At 43.3% G+C, this 20,040-nt stretch overlaps 1 protein-coding gene across 2 annotated transcripts in view; it reads left to right on the forward strand.

Annotated features, from left to right (window-relative positions):
• PUS7 (pseudouridine synthase 7) overlaps positions 1–20,040 on the forward strand; it is an 81,175-nt gene that overhangs the window by 18,677 nt on the left and 42,458 nt on the right. For both annotated transcript variants that reach the window (XM_030933305.1, XM_030933304.1), the window contains exons 5-7: positions 1,708–1,852; positions 9,016–9,127; positions 13,224–13,301. In XM_030933305.1, coding sequence (XP_030789165.1) covers positions 1,708–1,852; positions 9,016–9,127; positions 13,224–13,301 — 335 coding nt within the window. The remainder of the gene's footprint in view (positions 1–1,707; positions 1,853–9,015; positions 9,128–13,223; positions 13,302–20,040) is intronic.

Genomic DNA, 20,040 nt, shown 5'->3' on the forward strand with positions numbered 1-20,040 from the left:
AATCAGTTTAGTAGTGGATCTCAACCAGCATTTTAAAAAAATGAAATAAAATAAGGGCTGGGCACAGTGGCTCAGGCGTGGAATCCCAGCACTTTGGGAAGCTGAGGTGGGCAGATCGCTTGAATTCAGGAGATCAAGACCAGCCTGGGCAACATGGCGAAACGCCATCTATACAAAATATAAAAAAATTAGCTGGGGCCGGGCGTGGTGGCTCAAGCCTGTAATCCCAGCACTTTGGGAGGCCAAGACGGGTGGATCACGAGGTCAGGAGATCAAGACCATCCCGGCTAACACAGTGAAACCCCGTCTCTACTAAAAAATACAAAAAAACTAGCCGGGCGAGGTGGCGGGCGCCTGTAGTCCCAGCTACTCGGGAGGCTGAGGCAGGAGAATGATGTGAACCCTGGAGGCGGAGCTTGCAGTGAGCCGAGATCCGGCCACTGCACTCCAGCCTGGGCGACAGAGCGAGACTCCGTCTCAAAAAAAAAATTAGCTGGGCATGGAGGCACATGCCTGTAGTCCCAGCTATTGGAGAGGCTGAGATAGGAGGATGGCTTGAGCCTGGGAAGCAGAGGTTGCAGTGAGCCAAGGTCGCATCACTGCACTCCAGCCTGGGTGACAGAGCCAGACCGTGTCTCAAAAAATATATGTAATAATAATAAAATAGAAAATATTTGTGCATTGCAAATAGTAAGTAAGAATCTTGTTTTGTGATTTTTTTTTCGATTCTTAAAATAGGCATATACACACATTTATGGTTATGTTTAGTAAAGAGGGAAAATGTCTCAGTATGAGATGCACTCACAAACTGAAAATATCATGTAACTAGTGAGTTTATATCATGTTGATTTTACTGTGAACCCATGTGCTAGAACTTCATTATGAAATAATTTAGAATAGAATTCAATAGGAAGCAGCTGTAGGTTGGATTGTTCAAAGGACTGAGCTGCTGACATACCAAAAGGCCTAGCTTTGCCTGCATTTTCACGTAGGAGCCCTAAGGTGTCTGACCAGCAGAGACTCTGAGAGGGAGCATCTGGGTTGGTGGCCCCTGGGTTTGACAGCCTGGATTTCAAATCCATCTCTACCACCTTCCAGCTATATAGCCATAGACACAATTCCTCACTTCTAAATAGATATAATGGTGTTATGATGGAGAGATTACAAAGGTTAAATAAAATGATGACCGAAGTACTTTGTCCAGTGTCTGGCAGATGGATGTGCTCCATCAACAGGCTCCCAGGATTTGCAATATTGGGAAGCTCTGAAATATTTCTGAGACTGGGCATGGTGGCTCATGCCTGTAATCTCAGCACTTTGGAAGGCCGAGACATGGATCACTTGAGGCCAGAAGTTTGAGACCAGCCTGGCCAACATGGTGAAACCCCATCTCTACTAAAAATACAAAAACTAGCCAGGCGTGGTGTCTCATGCCTGTAATCCCAGCTACTCAGGAGGCTGAGGCAGGAGAATCCCTTGAACCCAGGAGGCGGAGGTTGCAGTGAGCTGAGATCACTCCACTGTACTCCAGCTTGAGCGACAGAGCAAGACTCTGTCAAAAAATAAAAGATTTTTGAAATTGTACGCAGGCACTTTTGTTATTTTGAGTAGTTAATAAGGTGAGCAGTGTTTTTAACTAATTCACTGTATTACTTCCCTATTTAATGTTTGTTAACTTCGTGGTGTTGCTATCTGTTTTTTTAATAGGTTATCGAGGACACCAAAGAGAAAAGAACCGTCATCCATCAGGCTATCAAATCTCTGTTTCCAGGATTAGAGACAAAAACAGAGGATAGGGAGGGGAAGAAATACATTGTAGCCTACCACGCAGCTGGGAAAAAGGCTTTGGCAAGTAGGTGTCTATGGGCGGCTTCCTCCTGCCAGGCAGCCATGAGCGGCAGGCCCGGCTCCTCGTTAGCCTTGCCTGTTCATGTTCAAGGGCTACTGTAGTGCTGCTCAGAGAACAATATTGATCATGTCCCTCCTTCAGAGAGGGTGAGTATTGTCACGTCAGATGCCAGCGCAGCCCAGCAGCCTGCCTGGAAAGGGACATTAGGTCTTCTATGTGAGTAAAGATTTGCTGAAATTATAGTAGTGCCTGAGAGAGAGTCTTAGGAATTTGATATGTTCCCTGAAGAGCTGAGCATACTGAGTGGCAATTCAAGAAGAAAATAGAAGCATTATTTTTCATTCTGTGTTCTTCATGGAGGAAAGAAAGCTTTCAGATGAACAAAAAATGCTTGTCACCTATCCCAGTGGCACATTTTTTGTGAGTCCCCTATATATTTGTTTTATTTTTTTGGATACAGAGTCTCCTTCTGTCACCCAGGCTGGAGTGCAGTGGCACGATCTCAGCTTACTGCAAACTCTACCTCCCGGGCTCACGCCATTCTCCTGCCTCAGCCTCCCTAGTAGCTGGGACTACAGACACCCACCACCACACCCTGCAAATTTTTTTGTAGTTTTAGTAGAGATGGGATTTCACTGTATTAGCCAGGGTGGTCTCAATCTCCTAACCTCCTGATCCGCCCACCTTGGCCTCCCAAAGTGCTAGGATTACATACGTGAGCCACCTTTCCCAGTCAAGGCCCCTATATTGAAAGAGGCTTATTTTTTGCCAGGCCCCTATATTGAAAGAGCTTTTGCTTTCCAACTATATCTTCTTCAGTCACACATAAAAAATACGGAATATATAGAAAGACACCCTTTTGTCTCAGCCCATCTTTTGTTGTCTATCATTCATTTGAAATGGGCATATTCCCAATGAGTGACCGATATTTATGTTCTAATAAATATCTGTGTTTTCTACAGCCACAAAAGTTTCTATTTGCATATAACCTTTCAGGAAAATTAGGTAATTTTTTTCTTTTACCTACCAAATTGACAGATAAAATTTAAATGAAAATTACAACAAGAAAAAGTTACTTCCTTACCCTCCTCTCCTACCAGTGGTGACCTGTATTAATGAACAGTTATTCCCAGATATATATGTTGGGGCAAAATTCTAAGACCATATGACAAAAAACTGTTTATTTATTAGGGCTCTGTCAGTATTCTTTTAGGTTAATTCAACAGTTAATGCTGTGATGGATGAAGCCTTAATTGCTTATAACCATGTTTCTAGTGAAATGAGAGGGTGTAACAACAAAGAGAACAGCAGGAAAGCTTAGCTGTGCCTGAAGAAATAATCTAGTCAAGTCAGCAAGTCTGGATAGTGCTATAGAATGAGATACCTGAGCAGTTCCAGAGGAAGAGGTGGCGATCAGAGGCCAGTTTTCAGTGAACTCTGAAAAGAAAAGCCAGATGATGTGTCCTGGAACTGCTTGGGGCATGAGTTCTTAATTACTTTTTACTTCACAAACAGTGATGTGGTTGCTGTATGTTTCTTTAATGTCTGGGTCATGGTGTAAAATATCACTGGAGCAGCCTTTCTTCAGCCAAGGTTGTTCAAAGAGGAGTAAGCCCAGTGGAAAGTGGTTTGAGCCACTGTTGGTTCAGTTCTCCCAAGGATAGTATATAGGTAGTAATTACTCTAGATGGAGAGGAGAGGTGACTTGCTACAGACAGCGATGCCTTGGGCACTTGGTCCTAATTCTGTCAGGGAACCCAGTTGGGAAGGCTGCTAGGGAGTTATTTTTTGTCAAGAAACAGCCCATGTTGGTCAGCAGTGCTGCCCGTTATGAAGGCAGGAAGACAAGGCAAGGTCTTATTCTGCTTGGTGTGGTCGTGAGGAAGCAAGTTGGAAAAAGCAAAAACTGTTTTTTTGACAGGTGGCTTCTTGGAAGTGATAATCATTTCTCGGGATGCTAGGTTTTGTGAGAGGATGGAGGACATTTTCAGACCAAAGCAGCCATTACAGTCTTTCTCCCCATCCCCTTCATTAAACATGGTGCCAGGTCTCTCATGTTGTATTTTTATCCATGTTTTCTCTGCTTATGCCACACCCACCTTTCATTTTTTGTTGTTACAAAGTTTCCTTAAGATTTTACAAGTGAAGTGCTGAGCTGTGGAGCTGTGTCATGTGAACCACCCTTCCCCATTTTCCTTTGGGCACCTTCAGTAAGATAGGAATTTCTCACTTTAAAAAGAAGCAAGAAGGAAGTCAGATTGGATCAACCCCCCTTGTATAGAGAACCACACTTCTTGGGGTTGTGGTGTTGTGGCATTTATTCAAAGATGGACTAAATCTCTGCCATCTGAGCTGTTCTCTCCCACCTCCTCATGGAAGGCCACCCCTGCCTGGCCTGCATTCATCTTTTACAGACCCCACTCTTCCCAAGCTGAGAGTGGCCTAAAGTGAACACCCCTAGGAAAGGAAGAAGAGCTGGTATCCAAAGATTATTGTTCATGGCCCTCTACCAGTGACAGCTTGTCCTCCTGAGCCGTCTTGCCTAGCATTTGAATGATTTAGCTTTTAAAGTATCGTTACAAAGCTTTGTAATTTACAATTTTTTTTTTAGCTGTATTACTACCAGATCCTGATATAAATTGTTATTGGTGGTTATACATTATCTAGCAGATTCGCAGTATTCTTAACCTGAACTTTTCTCAGATAAAACTGTGCATCCTAAAACATAGATGTGGTAGATTCTAAATCATGGTGCCCAAACACCACAAATTACCAACTATTTAAACTCAGACATTATTTTATGTGTTCAGCCAGTCTGATAGGGCACATTGCTTTACCTACCAAAGTGTATATATGGTGTTTTTTTGAAAATACTATCTAAACTATTACAACATTACTGATAATTTATATTTTGAGACAGATAGTATACATTCCAAATGCCTCTAAGAACATAGTTGTTAAAGACTTACGTAAAAAAAGAAAATTCTGCCATGTGTTATGCATAGGTTCTCTATATTTTCTGAATTGAATTGTCCCCAGGAGGGATCCCTGTGTATAGGAATCCATAGAGACTCAGAAGGAAGAGCCAGACAGGTACAAAGAAGCTCTCTGGGAAAGACTGGTATTATGGAATCCACAGGAATAGGGAGTCCCAATAATCAGAGTGGTCAGTGGACTATCATTGCTTCCATTCCTGTAGCAATGGAAAATGCTACAGGTAGATCCAGCAAGATAATTACTCTGAAACCTGTCTGTCAGTTTAGCAACATGGAAGTTGGTGTTTTTTCAGCAGAGCATTCTGGTGGAATGATGAGGTTGGAAACCAGTTTACACAGTAGGCTGAGATGGAAGGTAGTTTATACAGACTGCTTTTTCGAATAACCTGTAAAGAGGAGAAGAAGGGAACATGATTAAGGAGAGAGGAACATAGGTTAGGCTTTTAAGATGGAAGAGCTGTGAGTTATTTATATATGCAAGGGAGACAATGGAGGGCCGGGTACGGTGGCTCACGCCTGTAATCCCAGCACTTTGGGAGGCCGAGGCGGGCGGATCACTTGAGGCCTGGAGTTCCAGACCAGCCTGGCCAACATGGCAAAACCTCATCTGTATAAAAAGAAAAGTATATGTTTTCAAAAAAGAAAGAGATAACGGAGAGGGAAGGTGAAAATTCAGGGAGGAGAATAACAAACTAAAGATAATGGGTGGAGTAGAATCCCTGAAAAAACTGAAGGTTGGTGTGCAGGGATGCGATGGTGGGAATGACCTTGAATAAGAAGGAAAGAATGTTCCGCATGCTACCCCATCTTTTCATCTTTCTCAGCTAGAAACATTTTTCCTTCCTTATTCATGGAGATCTCCATGCTCAATAAATGAAACTTCCTGAACTTGGTTTCCCTTTTATCTGGTTTCCATTTCTGCTAGACTGGGACTGCCTTGTCAGGCCCTCAGAAGCTGGAAGCAGCCTTCTTCAAATAGGAACCATATTACCCAGCCTGGGAATTCTGTGCATTTGCAGTATAAATCAATGTCTCAAAAATGTCTGCAAGTTATTTTAAATTCACGCAAATTATAAAGCTAAGTATATGCTGCTTAGCATTCTTAGGGGGTGGAATTTTATGAAGTCACACAAATTGCCCAAAATAAATGGAGACTCATTGTTTTTTCTGTTATTTAAAATATTTCCAGTTAATCAATGCATATACTTAACTATTTTGTATATTGAGTGCACTTAGAAAAAGAATGCATACTTGTATCTGTTGTTTGCAAAGGAGATAATTGTATGCATGCTCAGTGCTTGAATTTGCTAAATAGAAGATGCATGCTTGTGAGCCAAAACTCATATTCTGTTGTCATGGTTTCTCTTAAGGTATAGCAGCATTTAGTTTTTGAGTCTTGTGGCTTCATTTATTTCTTGCCATTATACTTATTATGAATACTCTGATATGAATACTCTGAATAGGTAGTTGAGAAAAATGTAGCTACACTTCCTCAGCTTTTATCACAAGTGTTTTTAAAGTTTTTATTATGGACATTTTCAAACTTGCAGACAAATAGAGGAAATAGTATATGTAACCTATGTACCCGTAAACCATCTTAAAGATTATCAACATTCTGTTGTTTTATCGTTCTATTCTTCCTACTTTTTTTTCTTGCTGGAGCATTTTAAAGGAAATTCTACATAGCATGGCTTTTCACTCATAAATATTTAAGTATGTATTTGCCAGATGAGGACTGAAACCCCAAAATATTAACACATCCAAAAACATCAACAATAATTTCTTCCTATCACATACCTATTGCATATTTGGTTTTGCTTTATCTCAAAAATGTCTCTCTTATATACAGATGGCTTGTTCAAAGAATGTTAAAAACAAGGTCAGAACATTGCACTCATTGATAAGCCTCTTAAGTCATCTCTTAAATCTTTTTTAATCTATAAAGAACTTAGCTGTTTTATATAATATTTAACATTTTTCAAATTTAAAAGCCTTTATAATTCAATGCAAGAAATTCATGAAACCCGGAAAAGTACAAAGCAAAGCAATAATTACTTGTAGTCTCACTATCAAAAGAAAAGATACTCACAAATAGCATTTTGGTACATGTCTTCCCATATTTAAGAAAACAGATCTCTTTTTGGGGAAGCATTTACTATCCTTCAACCTTTTGCTTCAGCCCATGGGTACAGACAGTGCAGCTCTGAGGATGAACTAACATGCCCGTTATGAAGGGATTGAGACAAGGAGGCTGTACCTGTAGGAGCGTTTTCTACTTGTTCACTGTTTGCCTCTAAAACATTCCATTGTTAATGTCTAAATGGCTGTTAACCCACTGTATAACTACCGGGTGCTGTAGAAGTCCTCAGTGTAAACTTACCATGCGATCATTTGCATGTTCACCTCTAAAGCACTTTAATATTATCAATTAAACATTGCTCTTTTGTGCTCTTTATGCTGTGCATTTGGACAGAGGTCAGAACTGCAGCAGGTAAGAGCATTTGGCGTTTCATGTAGATAAAGTGAAATGCCAAAGATTTTGTCACAAGTACTAAGTATAGACAACTTTGCTTAACTGATAGTGAGCTGGAAGGAAAACCGAAAATGATATTCCTACTCAACAGTTTTCTGAAGAACTTGTGAGGAATTCACACCAAGAACTAAAGAAATACTTGTAATACTTTTCTGTCCAAGACAGAAAAAACTCACATATTTATCAAGAAGGAAGGATGATTCACTAGGCATACATGCTATGGCAGTTTTCTGAAATGGTTTATGGATTCTTTTATTCTTTTCATTGTAGCTTAAATCACTAACTTACCAAACAGTGCTTTTGCCTTGACAAAGCCAGGTATCCAAGTACCAACTTCAATACCAGCAGTATCTTAAGCCTCTGAAGATAAAGGATTCATGAGTTCATGAGAAAGGATTATTTTTAAAAGAAGAGGACTCTTTCTAGGAATTGTTGTATGAAACATTTTGTCAGCTTTTCTTTCGTGGAGTTACAGTAATCAGATGAACTAGATGTATTGTTTAAGTAACAACTGCAGCTCTATGCCACAAAAGACTCATGAATGTTATTGTACAGTGTCTGTAAAGTGCAGTTTGGGCTTACATGTTTTTCCCAAAGTACTTAAATAAAAATACATACACTTGGAGCAGCTTAAATCTAAATCATATATATGTGTGTGTGTGTGTGTGTCTATATATATGTGTATGTGTATATATATGTATATATATACACACACTTTTTTTTTTTTTTTTTTGAGATGGAGTCTCGCTCTTGTTGCCCAGGCTGGAGTGCAATGGCACGATCTCGGCTCACTGTAACCTCCGCCTCCCAGGTTCAAGCAGTTCTTTTGCTTCAGCCTCCAAAGTAGCTGAGATTACAGGCACCGCCACAACGCCCAGCTAATTTTTGTATTTTTAGTAGAGACAGGGTTTTACCATGTTGGCCGGGCTGGTTTCAAACTCCTGATCTCAGGTGATCCACCTGTCTCAGCCTCCAGAAGTGCTGGGATTACAGGTATGAACCACCGCACTCGGCCTAAATCTTAGATTTTTTAACACAGGATTGAACAGCTGAAGTAACACTAGCTGCTCAGAAGTTAGCATTTAACCTGGCTTAATTTTTTTATGTTCTGTTTTTTAATTAAAAATATTTTTCTTTTATTTATTTTTTGAGACAGGGTCTTGCTGTATCACCCAGGCTAGAGGGCCGTAGCATGATCTCAGTTCACTGCAGCCTCCACCCGCTGGGTTCAAGTGATCCTCCCACCTCAGCCATCTGAGTAGTTGGGACTACAGGTGTGCACCACCATGCCTGGCTATTTTTAGTGGAGATGGGTCTTGCCATGTTGCCCAGGCCAGTCTTGAACTCCTGAGCTCAAGCCATCTGTCTGCCTTGGCGTCCCAAAGTCCTGAGATTACAGATGTGAGCCACCGTGCCCAGCCACATTTTAGCTTTTTATTTTTAATGTGGATAGATAATATTAAGTGTCCAATTATAGGAAATGTAATACCTCTAGTCCACACAGCTATAACCACTTAACCTATATTTCTTTATCAGACTAGAACTGATATCCCACTCAAAGGTTCTATAGCGAAAAATGAGCTCTTACACGTAACTTTTACTATGGTGTATATAACGTTAATTTTTTTGCTTTCAAGATCCAAGAAAACATTCTTGGCCAAAGTCTAGGGGAAGTTACTGCCACTTTGTGCTATACAAGGAAAACAAAGATACCATGGATGCTATTAATGTACTCTCCAGATACTTAAGGTGAGTTACTGTTGTTGTGCTTGTACAAAATCAAAGCAACAGAAATGTATATTCCTTTTTCCATGCTAATGGAAAAAGGAGCAGGAGGAGCACAGAAGCAAATGCTCCTCCCAATGATAGTTTTTCTTTCTTTTTTTTTTTAGACAGTCTCATGCTATCACTCAGACTGGAGTCTGATCATGGCTCAGTCTGGAGTATGATCATGGCTCACTGCAGCCTTGACTTCCTGGTCTCAGGCATTCCTCCCACCTTAGCCTCCTGAGTAGCTGGGATTACAGGCATGTGCCACAATGCCAGGCTAATTTTATTAGGTTTTAGAGACAGAGTCTCACTATATTGCCCAGGCTGGTCTCGAACTCCTGTGCTCAAGCAGTCTTCACACTTCAGCCTCCCAAAGAATCTCCGATTGGCCTGGCGCAGTGTGGCTCACACCTGTAATTCCAGCACTTTGGGAGGCCGAGGCAGCAGATCATGAGGTCGAGATCGAGACTATCCTGGCCAACATGGTGAAACCCCGTCTCTACTAAAAATACAAAAAATAGTTGGGCGTGGTGGCGTGTGCCTGTAGTCCCAGCTGCTCAGGAGGCTGAGGCAGGAGAATTGCTTGAATCCAGGAGGCAGGTTGCAGTGAGCTGAGATTGCGCCATTGCACTCCAGCCTGGCAACAGAGCAAGACTCCGTCTCCAAAAAAAAAAAAAAAAATTACCAATCACGGATAGGAGGTGCCTTGTTTCCTCCAGGCATGAGCCACTGTGCCAGGCCATGAGGATAGTTTTCTTAGGCAATGGATGAATTAATTTTTTTGACCCCCCCCCACATGCATAGTGCCAATAATTCAAGATGAAAATTCCAGTAAGTAAATGATTCGCATGCAGTGGAGAGTTACCAATCCATGTGGCTGAAAATAAAAATTAACTTTCTCTTTTGAAAGCCTATACATATCGTTGACGTGGTTGCAGAGGTTGGTTTTGCCAGACTGGTAGCTCTCAATTCCTGGAGACTGACTAAACCTGAGACCGGTGTGATTTTCTCGCAGGGATGTAAATATAGCAGAGACTGGATCTCTGGGGATCGGCAAGGTGCCAAGCTTTTCTTAAAAATGGAAGTGGCTACGCACAACAGCAAGTCTGTATGCTGTGGAAATTTGGTCTCCAATATATATTTAACTCATTTTAAATATGGTAACACAGTGTATTAGTTTGCTAGGACTTCCATAACAAAATATCACAGACCAGGTGGCTTCACAGAAATTAATTTTCATATGCTTCTTAAGGCTAGCAGTCCCAAGCTCAAGGTGTCGGCAAGTTTGTTTTTTTTTCCAGAAGCCTCTCTCCTTGGCTCACAGATGGCTGCCTTCTCACTGTGTCCTCATGTGGCATTTTCCCTGTGCACGCACACCCTGGTATCACTGTGTGTCCACATTTCCTCTTATGAGGACACCAGTCAGATTGGATTAGGGCCCACCCTAAATGGCCTCATTTTAACTGAATCACCTCTTTGAAGGCCTTATCTCCAAATACAGTCACATTCTGAGGTCCTGGGGGGGTCAGAGCTTCAACATACTAATTTTGGGGGAGACACAGTTCAGCCCATAATACACAGTGCCCAATTAAGTAACATTTATTTTGCTGTATTTATTAACTCCCTGGGAGAGAGTCTGTGATACTACGCCTGTACCTGAGCCAAAGAGAACAGACTATTCTTGACAGGAATAGATAGGTGGGGAGGGAGTTCCTCCGAGGTTGGGAGTTGAGGATTGCTCAGGGTTTAAGAAATCCTTCCTGACTTTTTCCTTCTCATATGAAACGGTTAAGTTTATAAAATACTTCTTAGTTAACTAGGTTACTTCCATCTTTATATCAAAACTATTCAGATCCCAGCTTTAGCATTTCATTTGGCTTTTTTCATTTTTTAATACAAAGCAATAGCAGCATTTTAGGAAAAATCACACAGTAACTTTTTAAAAATTGAAGATGAATTTTCATAGTGGTACGTTATACCTCTAGAATGCATTTTTCTTTGTTTTCACTATCTTATGTAATGAATTGCAGGTGATGGGTAGGAAGTGCATTGTGGCCTTTTTTGTTGCTGGCTAGCCAAGTCTTTGAACAACATCAATTATTTACTAATAGCTACAAATGTTTACACTGCTAAGAAAGGAATTATTGGCTGGGTGCGGTGGCTCACCCCTGTAATTCCAGCACTTTGGGAGGCCGAGGTGGGTGGATCACGTGAGGTCAGGCGTTCAAGACCAGCCTGGCCAGCATGGTGAAACCCTGTCTCTATTAAAAATACAAAAAATTGGCCGGGCGCGGTGGCTCAAGCCTGTAATCCCAGCACTTTGGGAGGCCGAGACGGGCGGATCACGAGGTCAGGAGATCGAGACCATCCTGGCTAACACAGTGAAACCCCGTCTCTACTAAAAATACAAAAACTAGCCGGGCGAGGTGGCGGGCGCCTGTAGTCCCAGCTACTCGGGAGGCTGAGGCGGGAGAATGGCGCAAACCCGGGAGGCGGAGCTTGCAGTGAGCTGAGATCGGGCCACTGCACTCCAGTCCGGGCGACAGAGCGAGACTCCGCCTCAAAAAAAAAAAAAAAAAAAAATTAGCCAGATGCGGTTATACCTGTAGTCCCAGCTACTTGGGAGGCTGAGGCAGAATTGCTTGAACCTGGGAGGCAGAGGTTGCAGTGAGCCGAGATTTGTGCCCCTGCTGCACTCCAGCCTGGGTGACAGAGACTGTCTCAAAAAAAAAAATTGGCCATCATTTACTTTTTTTTTTTTTTTTTTTTTGAGACGGAGTCTTGCTCTGTCGCCCAGGCTGGAGTGCAGTGGCCGGATCTCGGCTCACTGCAAGCTCCGCCTCCCGGGTTTACGCCATTCTCCTGCCTCAGCCTCCCGAGTAGCTGGGACTACAGGCGCCGGCCACCTCGCCTGGCTAGTTTTTTTTTTTTTTGTATTTTTTAGTAGAGACAGGGTTTCACCGTGTTAGCCAGGATGGTCTCGATCTCCTGACCTCGTGATCCACCCGCCTCGGCCTCCCAAAGTGCTGGGATTACAGGCTTGAGCCACCGTGCCTGGCCACTTTTTTTTTTTTTTTTTTTTTTCCTGAGACGGAGTCTTGCTCTGCCGCCCAGGCTGGAGTGCTGTGGCCAGGATCTCAGCTCACTGCAAGCTCCGCCTCCCGGGTTCCCGCCATTCTCCTGCCTCAGCCTCCCGAGTAGCTGGGACTACAGGCGCCCGCCACCTCGCCCGGCTAGTTTTTTTTTTTTTTGTATTTTTTAGTAGAGACGGGGTTTCACAGTGTTAGCCAGGATGGTCTCGATCTCCTGACCTCGTGATCCGCCCGTCTCGGCCTCCCAAAGTGCTGGGATTACAGGCTTGAGCCACCGCGCCCGGCCCACTTTTTTTTTTTTTTTAAGAGACCAGGTCTCACTATGTCACCCAGGCAGGTGTGTAGTGTGCAGTGGCTGTTCACAGGCACCATCGTAGCGTACTGCAGCCTTGAACTCCTGAGTGCAGACAGTCATCCCTCCTCAGGCCTCCCCAGTAACTGGGACTGTAGGTGCATGCCACCACACCTGGCTATCATTTACTTTTCTAGCTTGCATATGAATTTATGTTGTTTTCATAGATTTTTTTTTTTTTTTTTTTTTTGAGATGGAATCTCACTCTGTGGCCCAGGCTGGACTGCAGCGGTGTGATCTCGGCTCACTGCAACCTCAGCCTCCTGAGTTCAAGCAATTCCCCCATCTCAGCCTCCTGAGTAGCTGGGACTACAGGCGCACACCACCACGCCCAGCTAATTTTTGTATTTTTGGTAGAGATGGGGTTTCACCATATTGGTCAGGCTGGTTTTGAACTCTTAACCTTGGATGATCCACCCGCTTTGGCCTCTCTAAAAGTGCTGGGATTATAGACATGAGCCCCTGCGCCTAGCCTCCCTGGATTCATGTTAAAATAAGGTTTCTCTTCGTTATTCTCTTACTGTGTTATGATTTTAAGTATCTTCATGTTAAAACTTAAATTATGAGAATTAGGGTTTCCTTATGATATTATGGTATGTGACTTCAGATGATATTGTTTCTCTCTTACCAGAGTCAAGCCAAATATATTCTCCTACATGGGAACCAAAGATAAAAGGGCTATAACAGTTCAAGAGATTGCTGTTCTCAAGTAAGTAGAGAGCACGTAACAGGATTTATACTGTAAAAATCCTGGCACTGCTCTTCAGAATTCTCAAATTTACTTTGGGGGTTTCTCTCTTTCAACTTTAGATGGTGCTTCTGCCTGTTTAAAAATACTTTTCATTTTGTTTTTTTCTTCTTCTTTTTTTTTTTTTTTTTTTTTTGAGACGGAGTCTCGCTCTGTCGCCCTGGCTGGAGTGCAGTGGCCAGATCTCAGCTCACTGCAAGCTCCGCCTCCTGGGTTCCCGCCATTCTCCTGCCTCAGCCTCCCAAGTAGGTGGGACTACAGGTGCCCGCCACCTCGCCCGGCTAGTTTTTTGTATTTTTTAGTAGAGACGGGGTTTCACCGTGTTAGCCAGGATGGTCTCAATCTCCTGACCTCGTGATCCACCCGTCTCGGCCTCCCAAAGTGCTGGGATTACAGGCATGAGCCACCGCGCCTGGCCTGTTTTTTTTCTTCTTATCTATGAAACATGTATTATTTGTATAATTTTTATTTTATTTATTTATTTATTTTGAGACAGAGTCTTGCTCTGCCACCCAGGCTGGAGTGCAGTGGCCAGATCTCAGCTCACTGCAAGCTCCGCCTCCCGGGTTTACGCCTTTCCCCTGCCTCAGCCTCCCGAGTAGCTGGGACTACAGGCGCTCGCCTCGTCGCCTGGCTAGTTTTTTGTATTTTTAAGCAGAGACAGGGTTTCACCATGTTAGCCAGGATGGTCTCGATCTCCTGAGCTCGTGATCTGCCCGTCTCGGCCTCCCAAAGTGCTGGGATTACAGGCTTGAGCCACCGCGCCCGGCCCCTATTTATTTTTTTTGAGACAGAGTTTCACTCTTTTTGCCCAGGCTGGAGTGCAATGGCGCGATCTCAGCTCACCGCAACCTCCGCCTCCCGGGTTCAAGCGATTCTCCTGCCTCAGCCTCCTGAGTAGCTGGGATTACAGGCATGCGCCACTACCCTGGCTAATTTTGTATTTTTAGTAGAGACAGGGTTTCTCCATGTTGGTCAGGCTGATCTTGAACTCCCGACCTCAGGTGATCCACCTGCCTCAGCCTCCCAAAGTGTAGGGATTACAGGTGTGAGCCACTGCGCCCGGCCTGTAATTTTTAAAGAATTTTTTTTGGTAAAGCCAAGAGAATAAATGCTTCTATCTTTTGTTCATTCATTGTTAAATATAACTTATTTAAAATTACAAAACAGTGAACATGCTGTTTTGTTGTACACTCAAGATCTGCAGATAAAGATGATGGTCTGTGTTTTTGAAGCAATTATAATTAGTGGAATAGGCAGACATGTAAATCAGAACTTCTCCTACAGTGAGATAAATGCTGAAATAGAGATATACTTTGGATGTTAATGTATGCCTGTCAACAAGCATAGGACTTGATGTGGAGGGAACACAGGAAAGCTTTCATAGAAAATGGGATGCTGAGTTTTAATTTAGTTCAAGGCTTCTCATCCTCTGCAGTGTTGCCCTTTGGGGCTGGATAATTCTTTGTTGTGGTGACTGTCCTGTGCGTTGCAAGATGTTTTGCAGCATCCCTAGCCTCTATCCACTATGTAGCAGTAGCAACTCCTTGCCCAGTTATGCTAGCAAAGAATGTCTCTAGGCATTGTCAGATATTCCCTGAGGGCCAGAATTGCCCCTAATTGGGAACCACTGGTCTGGATTCTAGAAGGGTGAGTAGAGATTTCCTGGGGCTGGGTAGGATTTAGGGTTGTTTTTTCCAAACCAAAAAAGCAGTTTAAGAAAAGACGTTGGAAAGCATATTTGGTACCTGGGATGTACTTTAGTTTTTGAGGAGCATAGCAAGAAATAAGGATCTAGGAGTTAGGCAGGACATACATCCTGAAGGGCCTATTAGGTCAGGTTGAGGATCTTTGCCTCGACCTTAATCTAAACGGGGAGTGATGTATAGAGGCTGGATTATGGATCGTGGGTGGAGCAAGACGTGCGAAACTAGAGACCAGGGCTTTTGTCATATTCTGGAGAGGGAGAATAAGAGTCTGAGCCCAGTTAGTCACAGTGAAGGTAAAAGAGAAAGGATGAATTTTTTTTTTTTTTTTTTGAGACGGAGTCTTGCTCTGCCTCCCAGGCTGGAGTGCAGTGGCCGGCTCTCAGCTCACTGCAAGCTCCGCCTCCTGGGTTCACGCCATTCTCCTGTCTCAGCCTCCCGAGTAGCTGGGACTACAGGCGCCCGCCTCGTCGCCCGGCTAGTTTTTTGTATTTTTTAGTAGAGACGGGGTTTCACCGTATTAGCCAGGATGGTCTCGATCTCCTGACCTCGTGATCCGCCCGCCTCGGCCTCCCAAAGTGCTGGGATTACAGGCTTGAGCCACCGCGCCCGGCCAACTTGTACATTTTAAATGTGTACAGTTTATGTCAGTCATACTGCAATTAAAAATGAAGTATGCGGCCGGGCGCGGTGGCTCAAGCCTGTAATCCTAGCACTTTGGGAGGCCGAGACGGGCGGATCGCGAGGTCAGGAGATCGAGACCATCCTGGCTAACACGGCGAAACCCCGTCTCTACTAAAAAAAACTACAAAAAAAACTAGCCGGGCGAGGTGGCGGCACTTGTAGTCCCAGCTACCTGGGAGGCTGAGGCAGGAGAATGGCGTGAACCCGGGAGGCAGAGCTTGCAGTGAGCTGAGATCCGGCCACAGCACTCCAGTCTGGGTGACAGAGCGAGACTCCGTCTCAAAAAAAAAAAAAAAAACGAAGAAGTATGCTATGTTTGCTACCTCTATTTAAATACATGTATTTGTTTTGGTTTCTCAGATTTTTTTTTTTTTTTAAGACAGAGTCTTGGTCTGTCATCCAGACTGGAGTGCAGTGGTGGGATCTTGGCTCACTGCAGCCTCCGCCTTCCCAGTTCAAGTGATTCTCCTACCTCAGCCTCCCAAGTTAGCTGGGATTACAGCCGTGTACCAGTGCACCTGGCTGATTTTTATATTTTTAGTAGAGGTGGGGTTTCGCCATGTTGGCCAGGCTGGTCTTGAACTCCTGACCTAGGTGATCCACCCACCTCGCCTCCCAAAGTGTTGGGATTACAGGCATCAGCCACCATACCCAGCCCAGATATTTATTTTGAATTTCCTCATCTTTTTATAAAGAATTTGTGGTGGTATCTCCTGTTTACTCCATAGTCCCCTACAATTGGGCTTCTTTCCCACCACTTTTCTGATTCGCCTGAAATAATGTAGTTGTTGAACTGGTTGCATCCTAATATTCCATTTCTTTTTCTTCCTTGACCTTGGGACAGTGGCATGAGATCATAAAAGCAGTCATCTCACCATTGCTTTTACTGGTGGTGTGTACAAATATTGAAGCATTTGAAAGAGAGCAGGAGTAAATACATAAAGATGATGGTGTTCCTATCTGGCGGCCTGGTTTCATTTTCTCCCTGCGGCATATAGAATGTAAGAATGAAGGAGCAGGAGTGGGTAAGGGAGCTTGAAAGAGAGTGAAGATTTGAAATAATCTCTGTGGGTAATGGGCCAGGGGCTCCCCAGAAACTCAAAAGAATGGGGGTAGGGGGACAGGGGTTTGAAGGCTCAGGCTTTGTCATCCTCTGTGGATAGAGGTCATAACAGAAGGTTTTTGCCTTCTCTTTGGTATCTAAAATACCTAGTCACTTCCTGTGATTTCTAGCTGGCTCTGTTAATTTTGCTTCTGATAAAAAAAAGTTGGTTTATTTTGTTTCTTTCTCTTTTTCTTTTCTTTTCCTTTTTTTTTTTTTTTTTTTTTTTTTGGAGACGGAGTCTCACTCTGTCACCCAGGCTGGAGTGCAGTGGCGCGATCTTGGCTCACTGCAAGCTCCGCCTCCTGGGTTCATGCCATTCTCCTGCCTCAGCTTCCCGAGTGGCTGGGACTGCAGGTGCCCACCACCACACCCAGCTAATTTTTTGTATTTTTAGTAGAGACAGGGTTTCACCATTTTAGCCAGGAAGGTCTCGATCTCCTGACCTCGTGATCCGCCCGCTTTGGCCTCCCAAAGTGCTGGGATTACAGGCGTGAGCCACCGCACCCAGCCACTTTCTTTTTTTTTTTTTTTAATCTGAAATGGAGTCTCCCTCTGTTGCTGAGTCTGGAATGCAGTGGCATGATCTCAACCCACTACAACCTCCGCCTCCCCGGGTTCAGGTGATTCTCATGCCTCAGCCTCCTGAGTAGCTGGGATTACAGGCGTGCTCCACCATGCCTAGCTAATTTTTTTGTATTTTTAGGAGACATGGGGTGTCACCATGATGGCCAGGCTGGTCTTGAACTCCTCGTCTCAAGCAATTCACCCACCTCGGCCTTTCAAGGTGCTGGGATTAGAGGTGTGAGCCACCGCGCCCTGCCTATTTTGTTTTCAACATAGAAAGAACTAGGTAGAAAATGAAAGGCCTGCCATAACTGTACTTCCTCCGAGATCACCTTATTCGCAACATGGTGTATGTTTTTTGAGGGACTTTTTTCCCTTTTTAAACAACAATACTTACATATTCTTGTTTTGAACAATAGGTAGTATACCTTATTTCCTGTAGGTATATAGCAAAATATATTTAAATGTATGGATATATCCTAATTTAAACTATTACTCTATTTTTGAATGTTACATTGTTTCCTCTTTCTTGCTATTATAACTTGCTATTATAACCCAAATATAATAATGCTATTATATTTGTAGCTAAATCTTGGCACACATCTGTGATAACTTCATTAAGATAAACTTAGCAGTGAGATTACTGACTTAAAGGGAATATGACATTTTAACGTGGTTTGTCTTTTTCCTTTCCATCTGCTGGTCAAAACACAGAAATTCTCTCTCTCTTTTGTGAATAGCAAAGCCTAATTATCCTGCAAAAAAGTGGTACCAATTTACCACCTTTATTCTAGTTCCCTAGAATCTTCCTCAGCATGGTGTTATGATGGGGGCAGGGAGTCATTTGCTAATTTGAGGGTCAAAAAATGGCATCTTGTTATTTTATTTTGTGTTTTCTGATGTGAAGTCTTTGAATAGTTGAAGACCAAGAATATTTCTTTTTTTTCTTGGTCAGCCAGCAGGTGTCACACTTCATCAGGACACTGCTCTATCCTCAGATTTTTGCTGCCTTTATCATCTTCCTGTTGACTTAGTAAGAAACTGTGTTAGACACCTAAATGTTGGCCCTCTGAAAGCACAGAGCACTTATCTCGCGGATACAGGCTACATTAGTTTGTTTAATGGATACATGGGGCCAGGCAGATTGGCCTTTCCCGTGGGAACTCATGAACAGGAGAAACCCACTATGCCACACAAGCATTTGAATGATTGCTGGATTGATCAGTCCTGGGGATAAGCAGCACGTCTTTTCAGCTTCATGAAACTCTAAAGCCACCTAGTAGTTTTAGCAGGGTATCAGGCAGAAACAGTCTCATTCAGAATGATTTGTTTCTTTTCCTGCCTGTTCTTGCCAGTCTCCTTTCTGAACTTGGGCCAGTATTTCCCTGGCTTTGTTAATTAAGGTTTTCTGTGCAACATGTTGCTTAATTGGTTCCTGATGTTTAAAAGCAAGATTTTCATATTCCCTAGTTACCCACTGAATTTGCTGTAAATTTGCATCCAAAGAGCTTGATGTGGGATCATCATAATTAAAACACTGAATTGTATCATGAAGACATTGTCAGCTTCATTCCATTTCTCAGGGAGCACCCACACCAACCAGAGCGGAGTATACTTCTTGCTTTTTGCTGTGCTGGAATTTAGAGATAGATGTCTATCGTATATTCAAGAATTGATACTACTATTCAGTCACAAAAAAGAATGAAACAAAATACTGATACATACTTAAACATGGATAAACCTTAAAAACATTCCACTAAGAAGTCAGGCACACAAGGCCAGATATTGTATGATTCTGTTTATATGATGTGTCCGAAATAGGAAAATCCTTAGAGGCAGAAAGTAGATTAATGGTTGCCAAGGTCTGCAGGGAGAGGAAACGGGAGTGACTGCTGAATAGGTACAGGGTTTCTTTTTCTTTTTTTTTTTTTTTTTTTTGAGATGGAGTCTCGCTCTGTCACCCAGGCTGGAGTGCTGTGGCCGGATCTCAGCTCACTGCAAGCTCCGCCTCCCGGGTTCACGCCATTCTCCTGCCTCAGCCTCCCGAGTAGCTGGGACTACAGGCGCCGCCACGTCGCCCGGCTAGTTTTTTTTTTTTTTTGTAGTTTTTAGTAGAGACGGGGTTTCACCATGTTAGCCAGGATGGTCTCGATCTCCTGACCTCGTGATCCGCCCGTCTCGGCCTCCCAAAGTGCTGGGATTACAGGCTTGAGCCACCGCGCCCAGCCAGGGTTTCTTTTTCAACTGATGGAAATGTTCTGGAAGTATATAGTGGTGATGGTTTCACATTGTTGTGAATATACTAAAAATCACTGACATATATACTTTATAGCAGTTAAAATGGTAAATTATATATTTTTTATTTTATTTTTTTGATGCAGGGTCTTGTTCTGTCACTCAGGCTGGAGTGTGGTGGCACAATCTCGGCTCACTGCAACCTCTGCCTCCCAGGTTCAAGTAATCCTCCTGCCTCCGCCTCCCGAGTAGCTGGGATAACAGGCATACACCACCACACCTGGCTAATTTTTGTATTTTTAGTAGACATGGGGTTTCACCAGGATGACCAGGCTGGTCTCGAACTCCTCATCTCAAGCAATTCAGCCGCTTGGGCCTCCCAAAGTGCTGAGATTACAGACGTGAG

The sequence above is a fragment of the Rhinopithecus roxellana genome, chromosome 6, assembly GCF_007565055.1.
Source record: "Rhinopithecus roxellana isolate Shanxi Qingling chromosome 6, ASM756505v1, whole genome shotgun sequence".
NCBI classification, from domain to species: domain Eukaryota; kingdom Metazoa; phylum Chordata; class Mammalia; order Primates; family Cercopithecidae; genus Rhinopithecus; species Rhinopithecus roxellana.